Here is a 24,486-nt window from a genome sequence, read left to right as displayed (position 1 = left end):
GGGTGAATTTCTTGCCAAACAGGCTCAAGGACTAGAGTTCAGATCCCCAGTGTCCTGCTTCTAATACTGATACTCAGAAGGCAATATTGGATCCTTGGAGCAAGCTGGTTAGCTAAATTAGCTGACACTGAAAGTTTCAGGTTTGATTGAGAGATTCTGTCTCAATATGGTGGTGAATAATTTAGGAAGACTCTCAGCATCAGCCTTGGGCCTGCACATACATATGCATATCGCATGCACTACATTATCCATTAACTCATTTAGCAAGCATCTGTAGAGAGCCTACAATAATTCAATGCCTGTTTCTAGATGCTAGTCGTAAAGAACAGTGACAAATGCTAGTTCCTATTCTTAGAATCTAAATTCTGTAAAGCGGAGTGTGGCGGGGTGTTGCTTTTCATTTAAGGGGTTAAAGGAGACCTCTGAAGGCTGAACATGAAAATAAGAGATGGGATCATATGGATACCTTAAAGAAGAGCATTCTAGGCTCATGAAACGGCGAGACAAGGCTGCAGGTTTTAGAAGTGCACATATGGGAGATAATATGGTGAGGAATGAGATTAAGAAGTACCATATAAGTATCATATAAGGGTTTTAAGTAGGTCAGTGTCATGAACTAAGTAACATCAATAAGAAATCCTCTAACTGTGGGACACAAAGATCATTTGTTGAAGTCATAGTGATTTGGGGTCTCTACAGTGGAGTAATAGATGTAAGAAGTGGTTTGGATTCAGGATATAGTCTGAAGTTAGAAAGAACAAGGGCAAGGCATGGGAGTAAAGTGAGGCACCAAAATGCATGGCTTGTAATCTGTTTGAAATTTCCATTTCCTAAGATGAGGCTTTGCTGGCAAGAGCAAATACTGTAGGTAAGGAAAATAACAATGTTGTCTTTCTTCTGCATTCAGGATGCCTATAGGCATCCAGTACAAGTGTAAAACAGATAGGTCTCCAAGTCTGGCGATAAGGAGATGTCCAGGTTGGAAAGAGGTATTTGGAAGTTCTAAGCACAGAGAGAATATCAAAAGCTCACGACTGTGTTAAGGAATAATATGGACAGAGGACTTAATGAGTATTTGTAAGCTGAGGAGATGAAAGGAGTGATAAAATCAATCAAAGGAAACTACCTGAAATTAGAAAGTCAAGTAAATGATTCCCAGAAGAAAATGGAAGAAGGAAGTGTGTTTCAAAGTAGAGACCATGGTTAACCCTTAAGCAAGGTGAAAAATGTTTGAGTGTTGGAATGGAAGGATTGGTGTATATTCAAACAGAAAATGTAAGCATCTGCTTCAGAAACATTTGTAGCACAGTATCATAGAGAGTTTGGTAACAACTAATAGCATTTTGTTATTGTAGCTCAGGCTGAGAGCCCGTGTGCTGGAATTATAATCAAGTGCCACCAAGCACAGCTGAGAACAAAGAATTTGATGAAGTCCACAAGGAGTATGGGAGCAAGAACCTTGAATGAAAGGGAGAAGCCTGTATTGCTCACAAAAGTGATACAGAGCTAGCTTATTTGCAATAAGAGTATGGGAACTCAGATGCTAATGGTGAGCTGACTGGGTGGACTACCCAAAAGCTCTCCTGGTTGCCATTGCCTGTGTGCAATAATTATAGTAAATATTTGAAGACAGAGGAGGAGCAGTGACTAGTCATCTGAGACATGGAAACTGAATGTAGTAAATAAATAATTCTTCCTCTGAGGTTCTGATCACCACTAGCTAGCTTGGCATATGCACTTCTAACATGTTCTACCAAGGTCCAGGCAGAGGAAATTTTAAGCTAATTTTTGTGTAAACTTGAGATTTTTTTCAGAAGTACAGTGGAGGAAGGTTTGAAGTTATGTAAGAGGATAATTTCAATGACTTGGTGATTGACTATAAGCTGAATAAGGGACTGGAGGCCAATATGATTGGTTCAATGAGTGGCTTTAGATATTCATGGGATCAAAGCTCACTGGTCCTTCTTCCTGTATTGGCGTTATGTGTAGGCACAAAGACACAGAAGTCCTGCAGATAAGAAAGGAATGTAAAGAGGTTCATGTGGCTTACCATTTCTGTGTCTAAGTTAATTATTAAAAAATATATTTAAGGGAGGGAAGAATGGGAGGATACAAGGGATGGGATAACCATGGAGATGTAACAAGAATAAATTAATAAAAAATTTAAAAAGAAAGAAGGAAAGAAAGAAAGAAACAAAACAAAACAAAACAAAACAAAAAAATATATATATTTAAAAGTTGGGGAAGTCATTTTATAGTTTTGAGTGTACATTATGTTTGACCTGTGCAGTGTTTCACTGCATACTTTGTTTTCTATACTTGGCATTTTTAGTATTTTAATTTTCATAATTTATACAATTGAGTAGTATTTCTTAATATATACGTAAGATGTTTTATTTTTCTTGACAGGCTCTATTCCATGGAAAGTTTATTGATACTGGTTTCTCTTTACCATTCTACAAGCGTATGCTAAGTAAAAAACTTACTATTAAGGATTTGGAATCTATTGATACTGAGTTTTATAACTCCCTTATCTGGATAAGGTTTGAAAATTTCTTTTTCAAAGAAGTATTTACTTGAAATCCACTTATATACTTTGTTTATATGCACACTCTCTCTTTCTTTTTTTTTTTTTTTTAATTCAGAGATAACAACATTGAAGAATGTGGCTTAGAAATGTACTTTTCTGTAGACATGGAGATTCTGGGAAAAGTTACTTCCCACGATCTGAAGTTGGGAGGTTCCAATATCCTGGTGACTGAAGAAAACAAAGATGAATATATTGGGTAGGTTGGTAGAGCTGATTGAACTCAGTCTGTAGAACTTACAGAATGTAGTTGGAAGTCTCCTATATACACACCCTGAATCTTACTAGTTTTTACCTTTTGGGAACTTCTCCTTAGGTTCTTTCTCTGCTAGGCCCAGATCCGTGTGCTCTAACACTGATCCACAGCTCCTGCTCCCAGTTTTCTAATAGGAGGATGAGTTTAATCATTCACATGCCCATTTGCAGTGTACATCTCCTTTTTGATCAGACCAGAAGCCATGAGAACAATGATGCTGGGAAGGGATTTTGCAATCTTCAAAATCTCATAAAGAGAAGTTTAATGTTCTTCCTCACATGTGAATTCTAGATGAGTGTGTGCACATGTGCGTGTGTGTGTAAAAGTGCATAAGTGCATGTTGGTACAGTATAACATGGACAAAGGAGAACAGGAAAGAGGAAAGGGTAACTGTTAGGTGATGATAATGAAAGACTGTAGATAACTGACACTTAATTCATGAAGGATATAAACATTTTTGCTTTTCTAATTCTGATTCTGCCAAGGACTTTTCATTTTTGGATGGTGGATAAATGCATGCAAATTTATTCAATAGTAAAAACATAACGTCCAGTGTGAAGCTTCCCAGCTTCAGGGTGGCTATTTGTATAGAAAATTCACAGAAATATATAGATTTGGGGTCTGGTGTAGATTTTTTTATTATAAAGTTTTTTATAATAAATTTTTAAAATTTATTATTTATTTACTTTACATCCTGGGTGTAGTCCCATCTCTCCTTACCTCCCATCCCCACTCTCCCTCCCTCTAATAAAATTGTAATTAAAAAAGTATTTTGCAAAGACTGTGTAGCTTCTCATTTACATATGAAGGGACTGAAGCTATGCTCGGAATAAGCAAAATCATGTATGGAAACTAACCTTTCACTGTCACTTCATTCCATGCTGTAATCCTGCTCTTTAAAAAAATTTATTGTTTATTTATTTTGGTTTTGCAAGGCAGGGTTTCTCTATGTAGTCTTGGCTGTTCGGAAACTCTGTAGACCAGCCTAGCCTTGAACTCAGTGATCTATTTGCCTTTGCTGCGATTAAAGGCATGTGGTGGTACAGTTTCTCTGTGTAGCCTTGGCTGTCTGGGACTTGCTTTGTAGACCAGGCTGACCTTGAAATGCACAGAGATCCACCTGCCTCTGCCTTCTGAGTGCTGGGATTAGAGTACACCACCACGCCCGGTCACATTCCAGTTTTTAACTTGTACATAATAACTGTTTTATTAGTATTTATTCAGTGTGCATGGTATTAGGTTTTATAAAGAAATTTCAAGAACTCATGGTCTTTGACTACATTCAGTCTTCCATTTTCTCCTCTTGGCCTTACTGCCGCCTTACTTATGCTCCTTCCCTTCCCCACCCAGTCCCTTTTCTGTTTTCATGTCACACAGGACAGCTAGAAAATTGGCTCAGCAGTTAAGAGCATTTGCTGTTCCTGTAAAAAACCCGGTTCGGTTCCCATTCACAACCATTTGTAACTTCAAGTCTAGGAGATCCTATTCTCTCTGTCGTCTGTAAGCGCCAGGCAGTCACATGGCACACAGGCACACACGTAGGCAAAACACTCATACACATGTAATAAACATACAGCTTTGAACACCAGGCATGGTGGTGCACACCTGTAATCCCAGCACTCAGGGAAGCGGAAGCAAGGCCAGCCTGGTCTACAACATGAGTTCAAGGACAGCCAAGGATACGCAGAGAAACCCTGTCTTGAAAAACAAAACAATACATCTTTGAATAGAAAAAATGGATTCACATATCTTTATAAAATCTTGGATTCACAAGTAAAAGGAAGCATGAAATATATGCTTTTCTGTCTGGTTTACTTCATTTAACATAATCATCTCTAATTGTACCCATTTTCATCAAGTGGAGACTATAATATAATTACAACATTTCCCTTTTCTCTTTCTTCAATCCCTCTCCCATGTACCCTGTTGTCTTTCAAATTCATGTACTCCTTTTTCATTAGTTGTCTTATGTGTATATGTATATACATGTATATTCCTAAATACTGTCTCTTTCAATTGTATATATATTTTTTTTCAGAGCTGTTTGCTATTGGATAAACAATTAGTATGTTCTTCTCTGAGAGTTGTACTGTTTTTGTTTTTACTAATTATCACAGCAACAAGCCAGAATACACTGGTCAGCAGTATATAAGGATTCTCTTTTCTCTCTTCTTTGCTAGAATTTGTTGTTTTCTTTGTGGTAGCCATTCTAGGGTGAGATGAAATCTCTGTGTAGTTTTAATTTGCATTGCTGTCATGACTAGTGATGTTGGACATTTGTATGTGTTTTTTAGCCATTTGTACCTCATCTTTCAAGAACCATTCATTAGACAAAAGTCATGTAGCTGTGTAACTCTAGTGCCTTTATTTTTATCAAATTGTTCTATATGTCTGATTTTGAGCTAGACCATTTGTTTTTCTGCCTGTGGTTCAGTATAAATTGAAATTGCCATGGTGATATACCTTCAGCATTGTTCTAGATAGCTAGGCTATCTGGGGTATTTTGTGTTTCCCTACAAATTTTAGGGACTTTTTGCTTTTTTTTTTTTTTTTTTTTTTTTTTTCAGTGTTACTGGAATTTTGACAAGGCTTCCATTCAGTCTGTATCTTGCTATTGATAGTATAGCTATGTTTTTTGTTATTGTTTTGCCTTTTGCTTTTAGGTTTATTTATTTGCAACAGAGTTCATTTCAGAGACAGCCCCTACCCCACTTACTAGGGGACCCACATGAAGACTAGGCTGTGTAGGAAATCTAGGTCCAAAGGATTGAAGGACCCAGAGGGGGAAAGAACTTCACGAGACCTACAGAGTCAACTAACCTGGGTCCAGGGGGGGCTTATGGAGACTAAAGCACCGACAACTAAGGAGAGTAGCTGTTTTCTTTTTTTTTTTTTTTTTTATGACGGAGTTTCTCTGTGTAGCCTTGTCTGTCCTGGACTCACTTTGTAGATGAGGCTGACCTAGAGCTCACAGTGATCCACCTGCCTCTGCCTCCCTGAGTGCTGGGATTAAAAGTGGGCACCACCACCTGGCTAGTGTAGCTATTTTCATGCTATTAATTCTGCTGCTCCATGAGTATGGGAGGGTTCCATCTTCTGTCTTCTGCAGATTCCTTCTTTAATGCTTTAATACTTTTCACTACCTTTACTCTCTTGATTAGAGTAATTCCTAAGCTTTATTTTTAATTTAATGACAGAATGGCATTTTTCTTGAGGAGTACAAGAACAGACCAAAGCTTTCTTTGACTTATGATAGTGATTGTTTTTCTTAATTCTTTTTTTGGTATGTTCATTACTGATGTATAGAAAATCTTTTAACTTATTTTTATAAAATTATTAATAGTTGATAAATATGTGTGTACTGATTTGTGCCTGTTACTTTCCTAAACACATTTATTAGTCCTAAGAAGTTTTTGTTGTGCAATCTTCAGCATTTGCCATATACAGAATCATATTCTTTGCAAACAGAATTAACATGACTTGCTCCTACTTTGACCTTTTGGTTTTTCTTGCCATATTACTCTGTTGAAGACTTCAAGTAGTATAGTACGTAAGCACCTTGTCTCATTTCTGCTCAGAAATGAATTGAAGTTTTTCCTCATTTACTACAATGCTTTTAGATTTTTCAAATAGAGCCTCATTATGTTGTCATATGAAACTAGGTTCTTCAGTGCTCATGTCTTTAAGGGTCGTACTTTGTCAAAGTCCTTTTCTCCATCTACTGAGATATCTCATATGATTTCTATCCTATAATCTCAGAGTCTGCTGAGTTTGTCTCTCATATGTATGTATTTATGTATGTCAGACTGTGTCTCCTTGTGAAGTTTTGACATTAAGTGATAACTGGCTTTGTAGCATGAGTGTGATGGACTTTCTTGTACTTTCTGGACTACTATGAAAAGCATTGATGTAGGTCTGCAGGTGTGAGTCCATAGAGACCTGAGCCATTTTACTTGGAAGATACTTTATTACTGCTTTGCTCTCACTGCTTTTTATAGATCCATTTAAGTTGTTTATATCTTCTTCATGTATTTATTGTAGGTCATATGTGTCAAGAAATGAATTATTCTGGATTTTCTTTAAATGAAATATGAGAAGGGTATATAATATAGGAGGCTTTGGGGGGGAAGAAAGGGAAGGGACAAAGGTTATAATTAAATTGTGATCTCAAAAAAATAAAAGTAACTAAAAAGATAGAATGAATGTATTAATGGAAAATAATGTTAACTTTAAAAGTCACATTTATGCATATATTCATGCTTGTTGTGTGCATATATTTAGGTTATATATTTGGAAAAGAGATGGAATTTAAAGCTTTCTTAGTGTTTTTGTCCCTTAACTTTGTATATAAATTACCTATTTTCAAATACTGTCTTTATTTTCAGTTTAATGACAGAATGGCGTTTTTCTCGAGGAGTACAAGAACAGACCAAAGCTTTCCTTGATGGGTTTAATGAAGTTGTTCCTCTTCAGTGGCTACAGTACTTCGATGAAAAAGAACTGGAGGTTAGGCTCTTTTAGTATATAATCATAGGGAATGCTGATGAGGGGATGGGTCAGTGTTTCCCCTCCCTTCCCACTCTCACCTCATCTCTAGTCTCCATGGTCAGTGTATTTGTTTTTGTTTTTAATTTATTAATTTATTCAGATTACATGCGGATTGTTATCCACTCACTTGTATCTTCCCGTTCCCACCCTCCCTTTCTCTTCCACCCTATTCCCCTGCCCTAGACAGAAGGGAACCCCCTCTCCCACCATATGACCACAATCTATCAGGTCTTATCCAGATAGCCTGCTTCCCCTTCCTCTGTGTGTCTGCCCAGCCTCCCCTGCAAGAAGTGATCAGATCGGGGGATGGCAAGAGCACCATGTCAGAGGCGGTCCTCACTCTTCCCACAACCATGGAGAATGAGCTGTCCGTTGCCTATTTATGAACTGGGGACCTAGGATTACTGCATGCATTATCTTTAGTTGGTGCAACAGTTGGTGCAGGCCCTCCTGGGTCCAGCTTTGATGGTCTCCTTGTGGGGTTCCTGAACCCTCTGGGTCCTTCCATCCTCCCATTCTTCCATACCACTCTCAGCACTCTGCCCAGAGTCCAGCAGCGAGTTTCAGCATCTGTCCCAAGACCCTCTGCTTAGATGTACTGGATAGGCAGCCAGTCTCCTTGTGGGTCCCATAATATAGGGAGTAGGGACTACTTCTGACATGGACTCTAGCCTCCTCATGTCCACTTCCCCCTTGCCAGGCCACAGAGGAAGAGGATATAGGCAGTCCACATGAGACTTGATAGGCTGAGATCAGATGTCAGGGGAGGAGGGCTCCCCTTTCTGAGAACTAGGGGAGGGAGGGAGAGGGTATGAGGGACGGAAGGTGGGATCAGGAGGCAACAAGGAAGGGGGGCTGCAATCAAGGTGTAAAGTGAAACTTTAAAAAAATATCAGTAGCTCTCCTGCATACAAATGACAGACAGGCTGAGAAAAAAATTAGGGAAACTATACCCTTGACAATAGCCACAGACAATATAAAGTATCTTTGTATAACTCTAACCAAGCAAGTGAGAGACTTGTATGAAAAAAACCTTAAAGTCTCTGAAGAAAGGAATTAAAGAAGATATCAGAAGATGGAAAGATCTCCCATGCTTGTGGATTGGGAAGATCAACATACTAAAAATGGCCATCTTACCAAAAGCAATCTACAGATTCAATGCAATCCCTATCAAAATACCCACACAATTCTTTGCAGACCTTGAAAGATCAATTCTCAACTTCATATGGAAAAACACAAAATCAGAATAGCTAAAACAATCCTGTACAATAAAAGATCTTCTGGAGGAATCTCCCCCCATCCATGATCTCAGTCTGTATTATAGAGCAACAGTAATAATCATGGCCAGTGTTCTGGTTCAAGACAAGGTCGTCTTCTGTGCAGACTGGCCTTGAAATCATAATCCCCCTGCTTCAGCCTCCCCAGTCTTGGTGGGCCAGGAGTACTCCACCATGTATGGCTTGTCTTATCATTTTACACAACAATGTCTGCACACTTTAGTACAATATTGATTCTTCTCATTTATCTAAGTATATGTGGCATTGGGTGTGTTTTATGTTCTGTGATGTTTTAAGGACAATGGTGTTACAAGGACCATATCATCAAATCGTTATCACCTGTTAGAAGTCATAAAGAGGGATTTGATCACGACTAATAATTTAGGGATGTTTCAGAAATCTTAATTTAGCAATGACTTACTTAAAAGATGAGATTTTTAAATGAATTACTAGTAATCCTGACTACATGTAAGTAAGGTTGTTGGGCATACACCGGAAGTGAGTTAAGCTGGTGGTGGTGGCACAGACCTTTAATCCCAGCACTTGTGAGGCAGAGGCAGGAGAGTTTCTGTGAGTTTGAGGCCAGCCTGGTCTATAGAGCGAGTTTCAGGACAGCCAGGGCTGCTACACAGAGAAACCCTATTGTGTGTGTGTGTGGAGGGGGGAGTGGATTTATTTACATAGAATAAAATACATACAAAATTTACCATCTTAATGATTTTTAATTTGCAGTTCAGTAATATTATGTATGACTGCATCATGATATATCAGGTCCTGGGAATTCGTCCATCTTATAAAATTGAAATTCATTAAACCTAAAGCCTTATGTTCCTCTTGCTTTATTTTTATTAAATGAGATCATGTATGTGTTTTTATGACTCTATTTCACTTACCATAATGTCCTCAATGTAGCATGTTTCAAAATTTTCTCCTTTTAAAAGTTGAATACTTTTGTCATAAATATGTCAGAAAAGGGTGAAATAATATTACTAAATACAAGTCACCTATACTAAAACCCCAAAATACTGCTCAGAAAAATTAGAGACTTGGGCTGGAGAGATTGCTTAGAGGTTAAAAGCACTGGTTGCTCATCCCAAGGTCCTGAGTTCAAGTCCCAGCAACTACATAGTGGATCACAACCATCTATAATGGATCTGATGCCATTTTCTGGTGTGCACAGAAAGCAGAACACTCTATACATAATAATAAATACATATTTTTTTAAAATTTAGAGACTTAATGAGACATGAAGTATGTTACATATTGGAAAGCTTGACATTGATAATATATCAATTCTCTCCAAGTTGATCTAAAAACACAATAGTCAACATCCCAGTAGAGTTTCATAAAAGCAGTGGTGAGCTCTTGGATGGCCAAAATAAGTTTTAAACAGACATACTTGAGAGATGTATATATTTTGATTTATGGCATATAAACAAATCTAGAAACAGCCCAACATGTATTGTCAAATTATTTTCAGTCGAAAGGGGAAAGCCATTTCAACAAATAGGATATCCATGTGAAAGAAAATTAACTTTGCCTCCTACCTCATCCAAAGATTACTTTTAAATGAATATTAAGTATAAACATGAATGCCTAAAATTAAGCCAAAAATAGTAGGCTAAATGAAATCCCACTTTGGATAGTCTTGGTAATTTCTCAGGTTATAAGGTTAAATGTGTATCTTCCCCATGCCCTAGCAAGTCTTCCATTTGGTGTTTACACAGTAAAATAAAATACATGCTTATACAAACACCGCACATGTTCATATATAGGTAGAAGTTGCTTACAGAAAAATTTTGATACTGTAAAGAAAACAGCCTTAACTTCATTCAAAAGCAAAAATTCTATTCTTTAAAAGATACCATTAAAGGAGAAAGAAAAGAAAAAAGAAGGAAGGAGAAAGAAAGAAAAGAAAGAAAGAAAGGGAGGCTAGGCTTGGTGGCAGATACCTGCAGTCCCAGCATTGGTAAGACAGGCTCAAGATTGCCAGTCTTTGGGCCTTTAGGCTAGCCTGGTATACATGGTGGATTCTAGGCCTTCCAGGACTACATAGTAAGACACTACCTCAGGAAGGGGGCGAAGGAAAACACCAACATACTGGTAGAAGCTACTGTGACAAACTAATCTATCCAGAATATATTTTTACAACTCCTATAAATAATAAATAGACAAAGAAACATCAACAGCAAAAACCCATAGTCTCCCTAATTGTTGTTGTGGCTGATACTGTGCTCCTTCCCTAGGTTATGCTGTGTGGCATGCAAGAGGTTGATTTGGCAGACTGGCAGAGAAACACTGTTTATCGACATTATACAAGAAACAGCAAGCAAATTATTTGGTTTTGGCAGGTATTTGTTTTGTTTTGTTTATTGTTATTGTTAGAGACAAATCATTTCATTTGTTTTCTCATAAAAAGTGGTTTTAAAGTAGTTTATTACTTTTGAGACATTGGACCTGTTTTAGCCTTCCAGTTCTCTCATTATTTTCTAGATGGAGTTATGAATAGTCCTTAGTGATATTACAAATATACTATGCATTCTCCATGCTTCTGGAAGTGAAGGACCATGGGGATTTGTTTGGCTGGTTTTGGATTTGTTCGGGCTGCACATTGAGATGGCGCCTACCTCAATAGCCCACGCTGGTCTTGATTCAGTGCTAGGATTACAGGCATCCTCCACCACATGTAACCAGGTGTACATTTTTAGTGATAAGGTCAATGTGGTTTTTAAATGCTTCTGAAGATGATCATATGCTAAAGAATTGGAATAATTCAGGCAGTATTATAAAAGATTGACTTTTTGTTCTTATGGTGTTTTGGCTTAAATTGATCTGGTAGGTCTCAGAACATCCGAGTCCACCATCCTAATATTTACGAGACACTTTGTTTTGCTTTGTTTTATACACTGAAGATTTTAAATCTCTAATCCTGGAATATTCTTACCAAAAGTATATTACTAACTACAACTCATTTGAGCAACTTAATGCTTGGACTTCTGTTCATTTTCACATTCACATGAAAAGCTAGGTTCTATATTATCATGAGGAGATTTCCAAAAAGGTACATCTTTTCATAAGGATGATTCCCATTAGTTTATTGCATAATATTTTAATGTGTTTCCCCTTCTGGAAACCTGTCTTAAAATATCTGTCAACATGTACAAGATACCATACACCAAAGTGCCTAATGCAACTGAGTTCTGTATGCCAACAGATCTCAAAGGTGTACAGGGAAGGAATGAATAAACTACAGTATGCTACCCTATGTGCTATAGGATATGAACTTAACTTTTCTAAAAGGTAAGAAGAGGAGGGGACAGAAAAAAGGGGGTTTAATAGTTTGAGGCCAATCTGAGAAGGCAGTTTTTAAAAACTAGCATCTGATACTCCTATTTACTCAGGAGTAAGTCTGCTTTCAAACTAAAACACCTGAGCTGGAAATCAAGCAGCGTGTGCATGGATGTTCCCCATTGTGCTCCTTCCTTACACATGTGCGTGTAAAGAACTTGGAAACTCAGTCATAGAAACCTAAATGAGTATTGGTATTTCTGAACTGTTTGAATTTGGTAAATGGTGAGGTTTGTGTCACAGCTTGTAATAAAGTGTGTTTCCCATATCTTGATGGAGTTATGGCATTCAATTCCACTGGAAGAAACCAGAGACTTGGCCTCAATTCCAGTTCAGGTTAGATTATTCTTACTACTTCAAAAGGAGGGCAAGAAGCATAGGAGCCAAGCAGAAGGGAATTAAGGTGAGGTTTTAAGGTGTGCAGCGGAAAGGTGTGTATTACAGCTGTCCATGGCATTCACAGCAAGGCAGGAAGTGATTTACTTCACTCAGTTAGAGTAATACAAACACTATTTGATTCCTTTCCTATGGCAACAAGCAAAGCAAAGGCAGCTGTTAATATCTCACAGCCCATTGTCCTAGTATTATCACACCTGCAGGCCACTAGGTCCCCAGGCATTCCAGAACAAAAGGTTAAATGACCCTTAAGGAATGGATGCCTGGCTCCCTATCATCGCTGAGGACCTGTGTAAATTATTACTCAGGTCTGAGCACTCTAATGACTGGGCCAACACAGTGCCGTCCGGTTACAGCTGGCTGTCACATTCCCACAACAGACTGTATGCATCTGTCTGGATTAGCAAAGCGTTTTGTCTTATGTTTAATTAAGGTGTTGCATTAGCTACTTTCTCATTACTATGACGAAATTCTTGACAAGAAACAACCTAAGGGCCGAACATTTTATTTTGACCACCAGTTTTAAGAGTCACAGCATGATGTAAGAGTAGCTGCAGCTTTGACCTTAGGAGCTTGTCATAGCTGTGCAGACCAGGAAGCAGAATGGTCTGCTTCCCTTTACTCCAGCCTGGGACTCCTTGGTGCATCCCACAACAGGGGAGGCCCAGTCCTTCAGTTCATGTTCTCTGGAAACACCTAACTGACACCCCAGAGCTTGTGCCTCACTAATAAGGCCTTAGGCGTTAATTAATCCAGTCAAGCGCATAATGGAATTAGCCACCACATGTGCAGTCCCTATTTCAAAGAAGCCTTTTGTTTTCAAACTGCCCTCTCAAGTTGCTGGTTTTCTGTTATATTCAAATCAATTCATTCATTATTTTACTGAATTTCCCTCTGGCATTCCTCTTTCAAAAGACCTTGTCATCAAACATGTTTTGAAGAGACATCTTTAGTAAAGGGCATAGAAAGTTTGAAAAAAAAAAGGTTTAATAGTAAAAAATAGCACAGAGAAAAGCAATGGGGAAATGTTCATTTATTTTTTGTAGCTTAATAAGGGGTAGTTGACACAGCTTAACGGTGGTTTAGAGTTCAGTGAGACCAGAGTGCAAATGCTCTACTTTTTAGCAGTTTAAAAAGACAAATTACTTAAACTCTGCGGGCCTCCCTTTCTTACATGTGTGGTGAGAGTACTAATGACTGCAGGGCCTTCTGCTTGTTGTGAAATCTAAGTAAATGAGAAACGCCTGGCATAGTATTCCCCTGCAGCCCTCAGTAAGAGACAAGCGTACCTTATAGACACGTTACTGTAGTCAAGTGGCTTAGGGTCGCCACGCTTCCCATTTACTTCCCATTTGTAATAGGTGGCAAAGTGGCTGGTTGTGGTGTCATGTGAGGGTTAGCTGAAGTGAGATCTACAGTGTACCTAAGTGGAACTACACATGTTTGTGCTTTATCGCTTGAACCAGTTTCAGTGTTAGTTTTTCAAAACATTTTCACCTGTTTGTTGTTTATTATTGATGAGATGTTTGCCATTATTTTATATTAAAGTACACTTGATTTTGTCATACAGTTTGTGAAAGAGACTGATAATGAAGTAAGAATGCGACTCTTGCAGTTTGTCACTGGAACCTGTCGCTTACCTTTAGGAGGATTTGCCGAGCTCATGGGTAAATGCAGATCCACTGCAGTTTCTCTGAAGTTAATTTTGTGATAATAGTTGTTAGACATGCAGTAGTGTTAAGTGTAATGACTAGTTTTGGGGGTTATAGGTAAGGTTTCTCTCATAAAAAAGAAACAGCCATTGGTACTGAAAACGTGGGTGTCTTGGCCACTGTGCTATTGCTGTGCAGAGACACTATGACCATGGTAACTCTTATAAAGGAAAGCATTTAGTTGGGGCTGCCTTACAGCTTCAGAGGTTTAGTCCATTGTCATGACAGAGAGCATGGCCAGAATCCAGGCAGGCCTGGTGCTGGAGGAGGAGCTGAGTTATACATCTGGACCCACAGGCAGGAGGAGGAGAAAGACTCTGAGCCTAGCAATGGCTTTTGAGACCTCAAAGCCTACCCCCAGTAGCACACTTCCTCTAACAAGGCCACACCTCCTAATTCTTTCAAATAGTGCCATTCCCTGGTGACCAACCATTCAAATCTAGGATCCTGTGGGGCCAATCTCATTCAAACCACCACAATTTGTGAGATAAAATGGAAGTGTCATCAGAGAGGAGATGACTAAGAGCTAGGGAAGGAAGACTGTGTAAAAAGAGTTCCCTTTCTCTCTGTGGATATAATTCTTACCTCAGTACCTCTGCAGCACCAAAAAGCTTCCCAGTGCAGAAGTAGATTATCGTATGAAATTGTCAGTTTACTCTGTATCATTCATATAACAACGTGATATGCTTCTGTTAGTTTTAAAGGACAAACCAGATAAACATTAACTTATCTTATGTTTTTGATTTAGGAAGTAATGGGCCTCAAAAGTTTTGTATTGAAAAAGTTGGCAAAGACACCTGGTTACCAAGAAGCCATACATGGTAAGTTTAAGAGTCCTAGACAGGTGAGGGCCAGAGAGGGTTTGGTTGTTGTTGTCTTATTTTGTTTTGCCTTTTTGGTAGCAGGTAAGAGCCGTTATAGTGACATATTTATTAAACAGAATTAGTTCTGTGACTAAATGCTCTGGAGTGAGTTGGTATAGCTTTAGTAGTGTGTCCATTGGTTCAGTGAATATTTAGAGTACCCATTATATAGCAAGTAGGATGGAATCACTCTTTGCATTTTTATGAAGTACTTGTAGGGCAGAAAAGATAAACAAATACCTAAAAGGAAAAGTGTGCTGTACAATTGGAGTGAATCTTCTATGGACTCAGATGATGAGACAGATTCCTTGGAAAGGACAATGTTTAACTTAAGTTTAATAAATAGCCTGCTATAAGAAAAAGTAGAATATTCTTGGAATAGATGCTGAAGAAAGCAACACCCCTGAATCAAGAACTGGAATTTGACTCAAGTGACTGGAACAAAGTGAGTCAGAAAACCTGAACATAATTGACTAACTTAGTGAGGCAGAAAATGTGAACATAATTAGAAACCATGATTTAGCCCATTTTATTCTTGTAATTTGGCCTTCCTTATAAGGGAAATTAAAGGTTTAAAGAACTAAAAAACCAAGTAATGGGCTTTGAGAGAAATCATCTAGTAAGAGTAACAGAGAAGTGCATGAAAGAGAATGCATGACTCCCACCACAGCTGGCAGCTTCCAGATGAGTAGGCCCTTCAGGAGCTCAGAGCTGTTTCCATCCTACGCCATGATTTGGCTTTTCATTGCCTTGGTGTTTCTATATGTGTAGAAACAATAGTGGGTAAATAAGTGCATAAAATAAAACAAAAGCAGGAATGCCAAGCTATTCCCTGATACTATAAAGTGGGCATTTATGAAGCACTAAATATTGTGTTTGTGAAGTCTTGATGTTTGAATGTATGTGTTTTCTCATATTAATATCCAAGTTATTGACATATATTCCTTATATAGCATGTGAATTTGGTACAGACGTCTTCATGCAAATACATCGTATACTTTGACCAAGTTAAATCTCTTCCTCGCCCCTGCCACACTCCCCATTATTCCCGTTCATTCTGAGTCTTGCTTCTACTTTGATGTCCCATACATGTGTACATGTGATATTTGTCATACTTTGCTTAATATGTTATTTGAATATTTTCTTTCAGATGACACAACTTCATTCTTTGAAGCAAAATATAATTGCTAGTCTACATATACACCTCATTTTCCTTGTAGGCTCATAGCATAGTTTGCCTTTCTGAATACTGTTGAAACACAGGCTACACAGGGTTCACTGTGGTCTATTGATTTAGAGACCTTCTTCACATACATACCTAGGAATGGCATGACTGGGTCATCTTGTGGACGTTATATTTTTAGTTTTTCTGAGAACTCTGCAAACTGGTTTCCATAGCAGATGGACTATTTACATTTCCACCAGCAGTACATTAGGGCCATCTTCCTCACATCTTTACCAGCATGTGTTCTTGTCTACAGGATAGCAATTCTGACTGGGATGACATAGAATCTCAGTGTAGTTTTGATTTGTATTTCTCTCATAGCTAAGTACAATTAACTTTTTTTTCTGTATATTTATTGGCCATTTCTTTATCTTGGGAACTGCCCATTTCACTAGTCCATTTGATTTGGTTGCTTGGCTTTTAGTATTTAATCATCCATATCCTCGTGTCATTAGTCAAATGCATAGCTGGCAAGTCTTTGCCCTGCTCTCTAGACTGTCTGCTTATTCATTTGTTTCTTTTGCTATGCAGGTTTTGTAAATTCATGGGACCTATTTTTCAATACTTGGTTTTACTTCCTGAGTTATAGGACTACTTTTCTGAGCATCCTCTCTATGGAAGTATTTTCCTTTGCTTTCTCCTAGCCGTTTCAATATTACATTTGATGATAAACTTTAAATTAATAGGAGGTAAAGAATAAAGAAAAAATTATTTTTCTATACATGGACATCCATTTTCCAGCACTATTTGTTGAAGAACATATATTTTGTTTTCTAGCATGGATTTTTTTTTTTTTTTTTTTTTTTTGAATCTTTGTCAAAAGTCAGTTGGTTTTAGATGTTTGGATTTATTTCTAGGTTATTTATTTTATTGTGTTGATCTGTTTTGTTTTTTGGCTTTCTAGTATAACTTTGAGTTGGGTAAAGTAGTATCTCCAGCATTGTTCTCTTTGGTCAGGATTCCTTTGCCATTTGGGATCTTTTGAAACAGACTATAAGAATCACCATAGAATGTCAATGTCCTTTAAGTACATACCTAAGGGATGGTCTAATATGCTTTCATATAAATTTTAAGACTAAGTTTTCTCTGTGTAGAATGCCGTTGGAATCTTAATGGAGAATGCATTGAATCTGAATATTTCTTTCAGTAATATGGTCATTTTTACAATATTAATTCTACTAATCCATGAATATAACTGGTCTTTCTCTCTTTTGGTGTCTACTTCTCTCTTGAGTATTTTAATAATTTTGTTGTAGAGGTCTTTCACTTTTATCCCCAGCTTTATTCATTGGTGGGTTTTTGTTTTAAAACTATTGTGGATGGGGGTGTTTGCTTAAGTTCATTCTTGGCAAGGTCATTCTTGGTGTAGAAGAAAGCTATCAATTTTTATGTTGATTTTGTGTCCTGCTACTTTCAGTGTTTATTAGTTATAAAATCTGGTGTTTACGGTCTCTGACATAAAGGATCATACTGTGCAAGTATGAAGGTATCCCACTTCTTTTCTTTCCTATTTGTTTCCATCTGTTATTGTTTTAGTTAATACTAAAAGAACTATATAAAATAAGAGTAGGGAAAGTAGACATTCATTTATCTTCCTGGCTTAGTGGAAATGGTTTGATTTGTTTGTTTCCTGCTCACTTACCACAATGTTGATTATAGATTTGTCATGTATGTCCTTTTACTATGTTGAAGCACATTGCTACAATTCTTAGCCTCCTCAGGGCTTTTATCTTGAAGTGATGTTCTACTATCAAAAGTCTTCTCATATTGGCCTTTTCTATATCCATTGATATGATCAGGTGACTTCTGATTTTGAGTGTATTACTATGAGGTAATAAATGACTGATTTGCATATTTTCCATCATTCTTGAATTCCTGAAATGAAACTCAGTCATAATGAATGTTTTTCTCCAATTTTCCATGTATGAGTTTTTGCCAGTATGGGTGTCTGTACTTCATGTCTGTGCCACTGGAGGCCAGAAAGCATTGGATCCCTAGGAACTGGAGTTGCAGATGGGTACTAGGCACTATGTGAGTGCTTGGACATGAACCTGGGTCCTCTGGAAGAGCAAACAGTGCTTGTTACTGTTGAACCATCTCTGCAGCCTCATAACTGAAATTTTTGGTGTTTTATTCAATTTGATTCACCAGTACTTTCTTGAAAACTGTTACATCAGTGTTCATCAGGGATAACATCCTATAATTTTCTCTTTTTTTGCTTTATCCACTTTAGGTACTACTAGCCTTATAATATGAATTTGTTCAACTCCTTTGTGTTAGGGAGTGTTTTGAGGAGTGCTAGTATTAGTTTTGTTTAAAGGCTGGTGGCATTTAAACTTTTTTTAAAATGTGGGCAACAATGGTTACTGTTTTATTCTACTTAAGATGCTTATAGCCGCCTGGTGTAATTTGTATGGTGGTAAAAGTATTAGCTTAACAGGTTTGCGTTTTCATTGAAATAAACTTGAAAGACATGTTCAGAAAACGTATTAATTTAAAAATGTCCTTCATTGGGGTGACAATATTAAACATAAGATCCTGAGGTCAGTAACTGAAGAAAATAGAGCAACAGATCACTCAAGAATGATCAAGGGCAAAGAAATAGAAGGTCACGGCACTATTCCTCATCCATATGAATACAATGAAATAAGTCCTCTAAACCAAAGCCTTAAGTGAATGAAGCACAACCAAAAATATATATATTAAGAAATTCAGATATGTTACATAGCTGACCAAGGTGTGCCTCAGAAACAGAACACTTTTACTATTGGCTTTAGAGGAAACGACATGTTGTTGGATTTCAGTTATGGAAAGAGATGAAGAGTTAAGACTACAAGAGACTGAAAGCCGTGAAACAAGCTCAGACCAAACCCAAAACTGTCTGAGATGGGGTTAGGATTTAATTCAAACAAGGGAAAATAGAAATCAGTATTCTAATGAACAAATGGATAAAAATAAGTGATCACAATGACTTTGATTTGTAACAATTTGTAATAACTAAGGTAAACAGTGATCTCATCTGTGATGCATTAGCCTTAATGATTTTCAGTAAGATGGGCCATGGTGTCCTACTACTGTCATCTTTATAATAATGTAGCAGCTTTAAACTTCACTAGATTTAGAATAAAAAGTTTTTTCAGGTTACATGGAAAATACATGGGCAAGTCTCTTCCCTTTTTAAAGACAGATTAGCAAATTTGATTTTGTCTATTTTGAGTACATCAGACTCAAATCCAGACCTAAAGAACAGTACTTTGGTATTTATAGAAGCACCAATAAAAAAAATGAGTATGTTTTATTAACACCTCCGTTCTTTATGAAGCAGCACAAATATAATGGCCAATTTCTTGAAACAGATCTCTTTGAAGTATTTTCAAGTAATCCTTTGTCTTGGTTTTCAGCATAACATTCACTAAATTAAAAATTTACTAATAATCCAAAAATGACTGTGCTTATTTTAATCTAGTGCGGGAAAACTGTCAGTTGTGATAGAAAGGCTAAAATAGAAGCAAAGAGCTGTGTGAGATGCTGTAGGCAACCTTCTTAGAAGAGGCTCTAGCATTTAGGCTGGTTGTTGGTAAACAGATGAGACATTCACATGGAGGGTTCTAGGCCAAAGAGACAAAGCACATGACAATAAAGAAGAGTGTACACTGTTAAAAAGTATAAGCCGACACTAGCCTTCCATCTGTCATCCTGAATCTTCTGTGGCTTTAGCAGCAAAGGGTTCTAAGCGTGCTGTAAGCTAGTGTATCTTTTTAGCAAAGTGCCTAAGGCAGTGTTGTAAAGCAGCATAGGGTTGAGACAGAGAAGTATACACAAGCGTGTAATGAAAATAGAAATGATCAGGACTCACAAAATAGGGTTAGTAGAATGCCAGAATTTGGCAAAGGGGTGTCTAAAAGACTGTTGACTTTGCTATATGACTATACTGAAAAGAGAAGCTTTTGTTCCTAACTTCAGTTACCATACAGTCTTTCTTTCTTGGAGCGGAGCATAGTTTAAAATGAAGGCAATCAATATATGGTCTCAATTGCTACCAACAATACATTTAAATTTAATATGAAGAAACTATTATGTTAATGATGGCTTGCATAACTGTTGAAATTGGCTACCTTTTCTTACTTTATGAGCTTTCCTAACTTGCATGGGCCGGGGAAAGGGCAGATACGAAGTGTACAATAAGTAAATGAAGGTACAGAAAGGTTTTGAATCTTTCCTCATAGTTTCACTAAACCACTGAATCCACAGGTACTTGGGTCTAGTGAAGCTAGTCAGTACTGTATTTTAGAAATTGAATGTTATTCTTTTTAAGTTTTAGTATTTTTATTTTCATAATTCAGCCTCAGACAAGAATTGATGTTAGAAGGACCTGAAAATGGTCAGTTTGTGGATTAAAATATAATATGGTGAGATTATTTAAAGAGACAAAAGTATGTATGTATTCACTGACTATCTCTATCAGAACATAAAATCTATGAGAGAAGAGACTTAGGATTTCCATCACTGTATTATTGTATTGCCAGCTATTGGAACATCTTCCATACAAAACTTCTCAGAAAACAAATAAATAATGAATGGATGGATGAAGTTAATTCTTATGGAGACTCATCACCCATGACACAGAAATAGCAAAAGGAAACTGATTTTTAAATCCAGTCATTCTACATATTGATATTTGTAATTCTGTTATCCTTTGGCAAATATGTAGATATTTTGTCTTAAATTTGGATAGCTTCCTCTGAAATTTAGGTGGGTTACTATGCTAATTACTATATTAAATTATTAGGATACCTTTGGCAAAGTTTTTAAATATATAATATTAAGGTTTCAATGTGCTGTTAAAGAATACTGTATTAGAAATCTCTTCAGTTTATTTCATTGAAAACGTCTGATTTTGTTTTTGTTTTTGTTCAGTTTTAATCGCTTGGATCTACCACCATATAAGAGTTATGAACAACTAAAGGAAAAACTTCTTTTTGCAATAGAAGAGACAGAGGGATTTGGACAAGAATGAATATGGATTCTTGTCTTGGAGGAGCTCTTGCATTTAAATACCCCAGCCAAGAAAAATTGCACAGATAGTGTAAATAAGCTGTTCATTCTGTACAGTTAATTTTCTGAACCTCTCAAAGTATAAATGTTTTCCGTTCTTCCACAGAAATATGCAAAACATTTCATCATTTTCTACTTTATTTATTGTTCCCTTGAAATGACTGACCAGGAAAAAGATCATCCTTAAATTTTGAAGCAAGAGAATTTATTAAGAAATCTATATCTATATAAGCATATATGACCATGGCTCTAGTTTTATAGAGCACCAGGTGTATTAAACATGGCAACTATTCATTCACAGAGTTCTGAATTTGCTTTGCCTTGTTTCTGTTATCCAGGGGGGAAGTGCAAATGTTCCATGTTCTTCTCCCTAGGTGACATCTGATTGTGTTTAGTTGCATGTCTGTTCAGAAAGGTATTTAGGGCTTAGGCCAACCCTTACTTTAAGTGTATTTTTTAAATGCTGCTGGCTTTTCTGAAGACAAATACTCCAACTTACTGAGTTGTTCTAAATGAATAGTAAAAAAATCCATCATTGTTATATCAGTAGATGCAGAAGTCCTGTAATAGATCAGTAGTTGCAGGGGCAGCTGGAATTGAGCTGCTGAGCAGCAGAAGTCTAGTTACATGTTACTTTGGGGTGTTGGCTATTTGTGGAAATTAAAAGAATCTGGCATTTCTGTACTTAACATTTTTAAACTTCATGTAATGTTCTTCAAATTTAATTAATAAATTGATAGTTTAATACGTAGGGATATATAAAAGGTACTGAACTTTGCCGCTTTTGTGCTCAAGGTTTAGTTTTATGAAATCAGTGATGTAATTAAACTAAATCGATTTAAAAGCTGCAGAAGTATTTAAATGTCATACTAAGAACTTTCTATTAGTGTTTGAATATCCCCCTTTCAAATTCATCAAAATTGTTTCTAAATCCAGTAGGTAGGTTAAAAAAAAATCCTTTGTGACCCACTTTATATAGATAAGTTTTTCTCCAAATAACATTGATTTTCATTATAAGGGCATTCATGGTGATGAAAAAAAGTAAAATCTAATGTGAATGATACTGCTACTTTTAGCAAACTGGGCTTCCTAATATAAAAAATTTTTCATTTTTATTCTTTCAATATACACTGCAAAGTTCATTAACATACCATTTTGTAACTACGAAATTCACTTAGAATTACAACTTCTATCCACTAGTTGAGGATTGCCACGATTTTATTTTTCTACATAGATTATGTTCTTCAGTTTTATTCAGAATTCAAAACAAACAAACAAAAAAACTAAATGAAAGCAGTAGTCTGCTTAATTGAACAAACTATAGAAAATCTGGTTATTTTAAAGCTTAAAGAACTTTGAAAATTCTAATATATGATAAGCCATATAGTAGAAGATGGACAGCCTTCAAGTCCTACATAAATTATTCTGTAAAATAATAAACTTGCTATGACAGAAAGTATTGGCTCTTATTCAGTGGAGATATTTGAGATGGCCATTTTGAAGATATGGTTCAAGGTGGCTTTCAGGTGGGATTTCAGGGAGCTGATCCTTTTGTTAAGTTACCTTGCATTAGTAAGAGAACTCACAAGAGCAAAACAGTTTTCTGGGGAAGACTAATTTGCAGACCTCATCAGGTTCTTCTATTCTTTCATACCCAGTAGTTAACTACTCGATAGTGACCATAAAATGTCTTACAAAGATATGATCCACCTCCTGCCTTCACTCCTTCCCATCACTTTCCGGAACTGGACCCACTACACCAGGCTCACTGAACAGAGTCAGAGAAAATGGGAGGTGAGGAAGTCTCAGAGGCAGGCTAATAATGATACTTATTTATAGTGACAATTCCCAAAATCACCAATAAATGAGCCAAGGCTATGGGCTATAGGTTTAAAACAGTTTTACCAATCAGCTCAGTCATCTGTCTTTGGAAAAGAAGCTACTATTTCATTTTTTGTTTTGTATTTTATATTTTTTTCTGTGCTTCCTAGGCAATTGAAAATGAAAATATTAATATTTTCTCTGGTTGATTTCAATTATCCACCTAATTCTTCTGAAAACTAAGTAAGGTGTTGTATATCACTCCATTGATGGACAACCTCACTCGTGTCTGGAGTTGAAAAAGACGCTAACTAGTAAGCCGCTTCTGAACTGAGAAAGCTCCTGACATATAGGAGGAAGCTGTAACTGGGTTTCCCTGAATCTGAAAATTCTTACAATTGCATGCCCTGAGCTGTCACATTAGGAGATTCTGGTTCTTGAAGAACCGTGTAGATGTTCTAGCTAACAGGTTCATTTTCTGAAAGAAGGCCTAGCCTTGCCCTAGTCATGGTTCCTGCCCTGCAGTGTTCTGAGTAAACTGATGGCAAACAAATGTAGTTTATGTAGGCTTATTGAATCCTAACATTTAATTAAGCATAACATGATCTAGTAAACACTAAAGTAGCAAAACAAATCAGTTGTTGAAACATGAAATAAATGTTCTCCTGTGACATACCCTACTTTTCATAATCTGTTGAGCAGAGAAATCAAGTGTAAAGTCAACTGGGAATTTGATACAAACCTGAAAGTTCTATTTCCTGAATTCTAAACATTCGACTCCAACATTAAGCCAAGCAATACAATTAAGATGAGGATGGTATTTCTTTTTTCTTTCTTTTTTGATTTTTGAGACAGGGTTTCTCTGTCTAGCCTTGGCTGTCCTGGACTTACTTTCTACAGGCTGGCCTCAAACTCACAGAGACCCACCTGCCACTGCCTCCCTGAGTGCTGGGATTAAAATTATGCACATCACGTCTGGCCTTTCTTTTTAATACTAATTCTAGGTCTTTTTCAGAACCATTCTTTTAGTCCTTATGATTAACTTGGTGCTTTGTTTTCATTATGCTCTTTTAAAGAAGATATAAGTCTAACAGCCATGTCATAGCATCCATTGCCTGTTGATAGGCCACACTGGAAATTTTGTTATGGGAAGGGAGCAACCAACAACCAAAAAGACTCCTAGCTTTCCCAGGTTGTGCTCAGAAGCCTAGGTTCCCCTGTTCACTGCACCACAAATAAATAAGCCTGAATTCAGGTTTCATACATCCTCAAAGATAGGAGACAGACTTAAGCAGAGGAAATCACCAATTGCCTGTGTCTATAGTATGGTTAGCATATACAATACTACAAGCTCTGTGTGCATGGGGAAACTAAACTTTTCAAACAAAACGGAGGTCT

General features: G+C 37.0%; 1 protein-coding gene across 2 annotated transcripts in view; it reads left to right on the top strand.

Moving 5' to 3' along the window:
• Nucleotides 1-24,486, top strand: part of Cpne3 (copine 3) — a 146,882-nt gene that overhangs the window by 24,709 nt on the left and 97,687 nt on the right. The window contains exons 12-17 of one of the 2 annotated variants that reach the window (XM_051160594.1): nucleotides 2,410-2,543; nucleotides 2,646-2,786; nucleotides 7,229-7,349; nucleotides 10,915-11,019; nucleotides 13,983-14,079; nucleotides 14,877-14,945. In XM_051160594.1, coding sequence (XP_051016551.1) covers nucleotides 2,410-2,543; nucleotides 2,646-2,786; nucleotides 7,229-7,349; nucleotides 10,915-11,019; nucleotides 13,983-14,079; nucleotides 14,877-14,945 — 667 coding nt within the window. Of the gene's footprint in view, nucleotides 1-2,409; nucleotides 2,544-2,645; nucleotides 2,787-7,228; nucleotides 7,350-10,914; nucleotides 11,020-13,982; nucleotides 14,080-14,872; nucleotides 14,946-24,486 lie in introns of those variants that run through there. The other variant, XM_051160599.1, reaches the window with a different exon arrangement.

The sequence above is a fragment of the Acomys russatus genome, chromosome 2 (assembly GCF_903995435.1).
Source record: "Acomys russatus chromosome 2, mAcoRus1.1, whole genome shotgun sequence".
NCBI classification, from domain to species: domain Eukaryota; kingdom Metazoa; phylum Chordata; class Mammalia; order Rodentia; family Muridae; genus Acomys; species Acomys russatus.
Note: the sequence above shows the minus strand (reverse complement) of the source record. Positions and strands in the feature narration are given on the sequence as shown.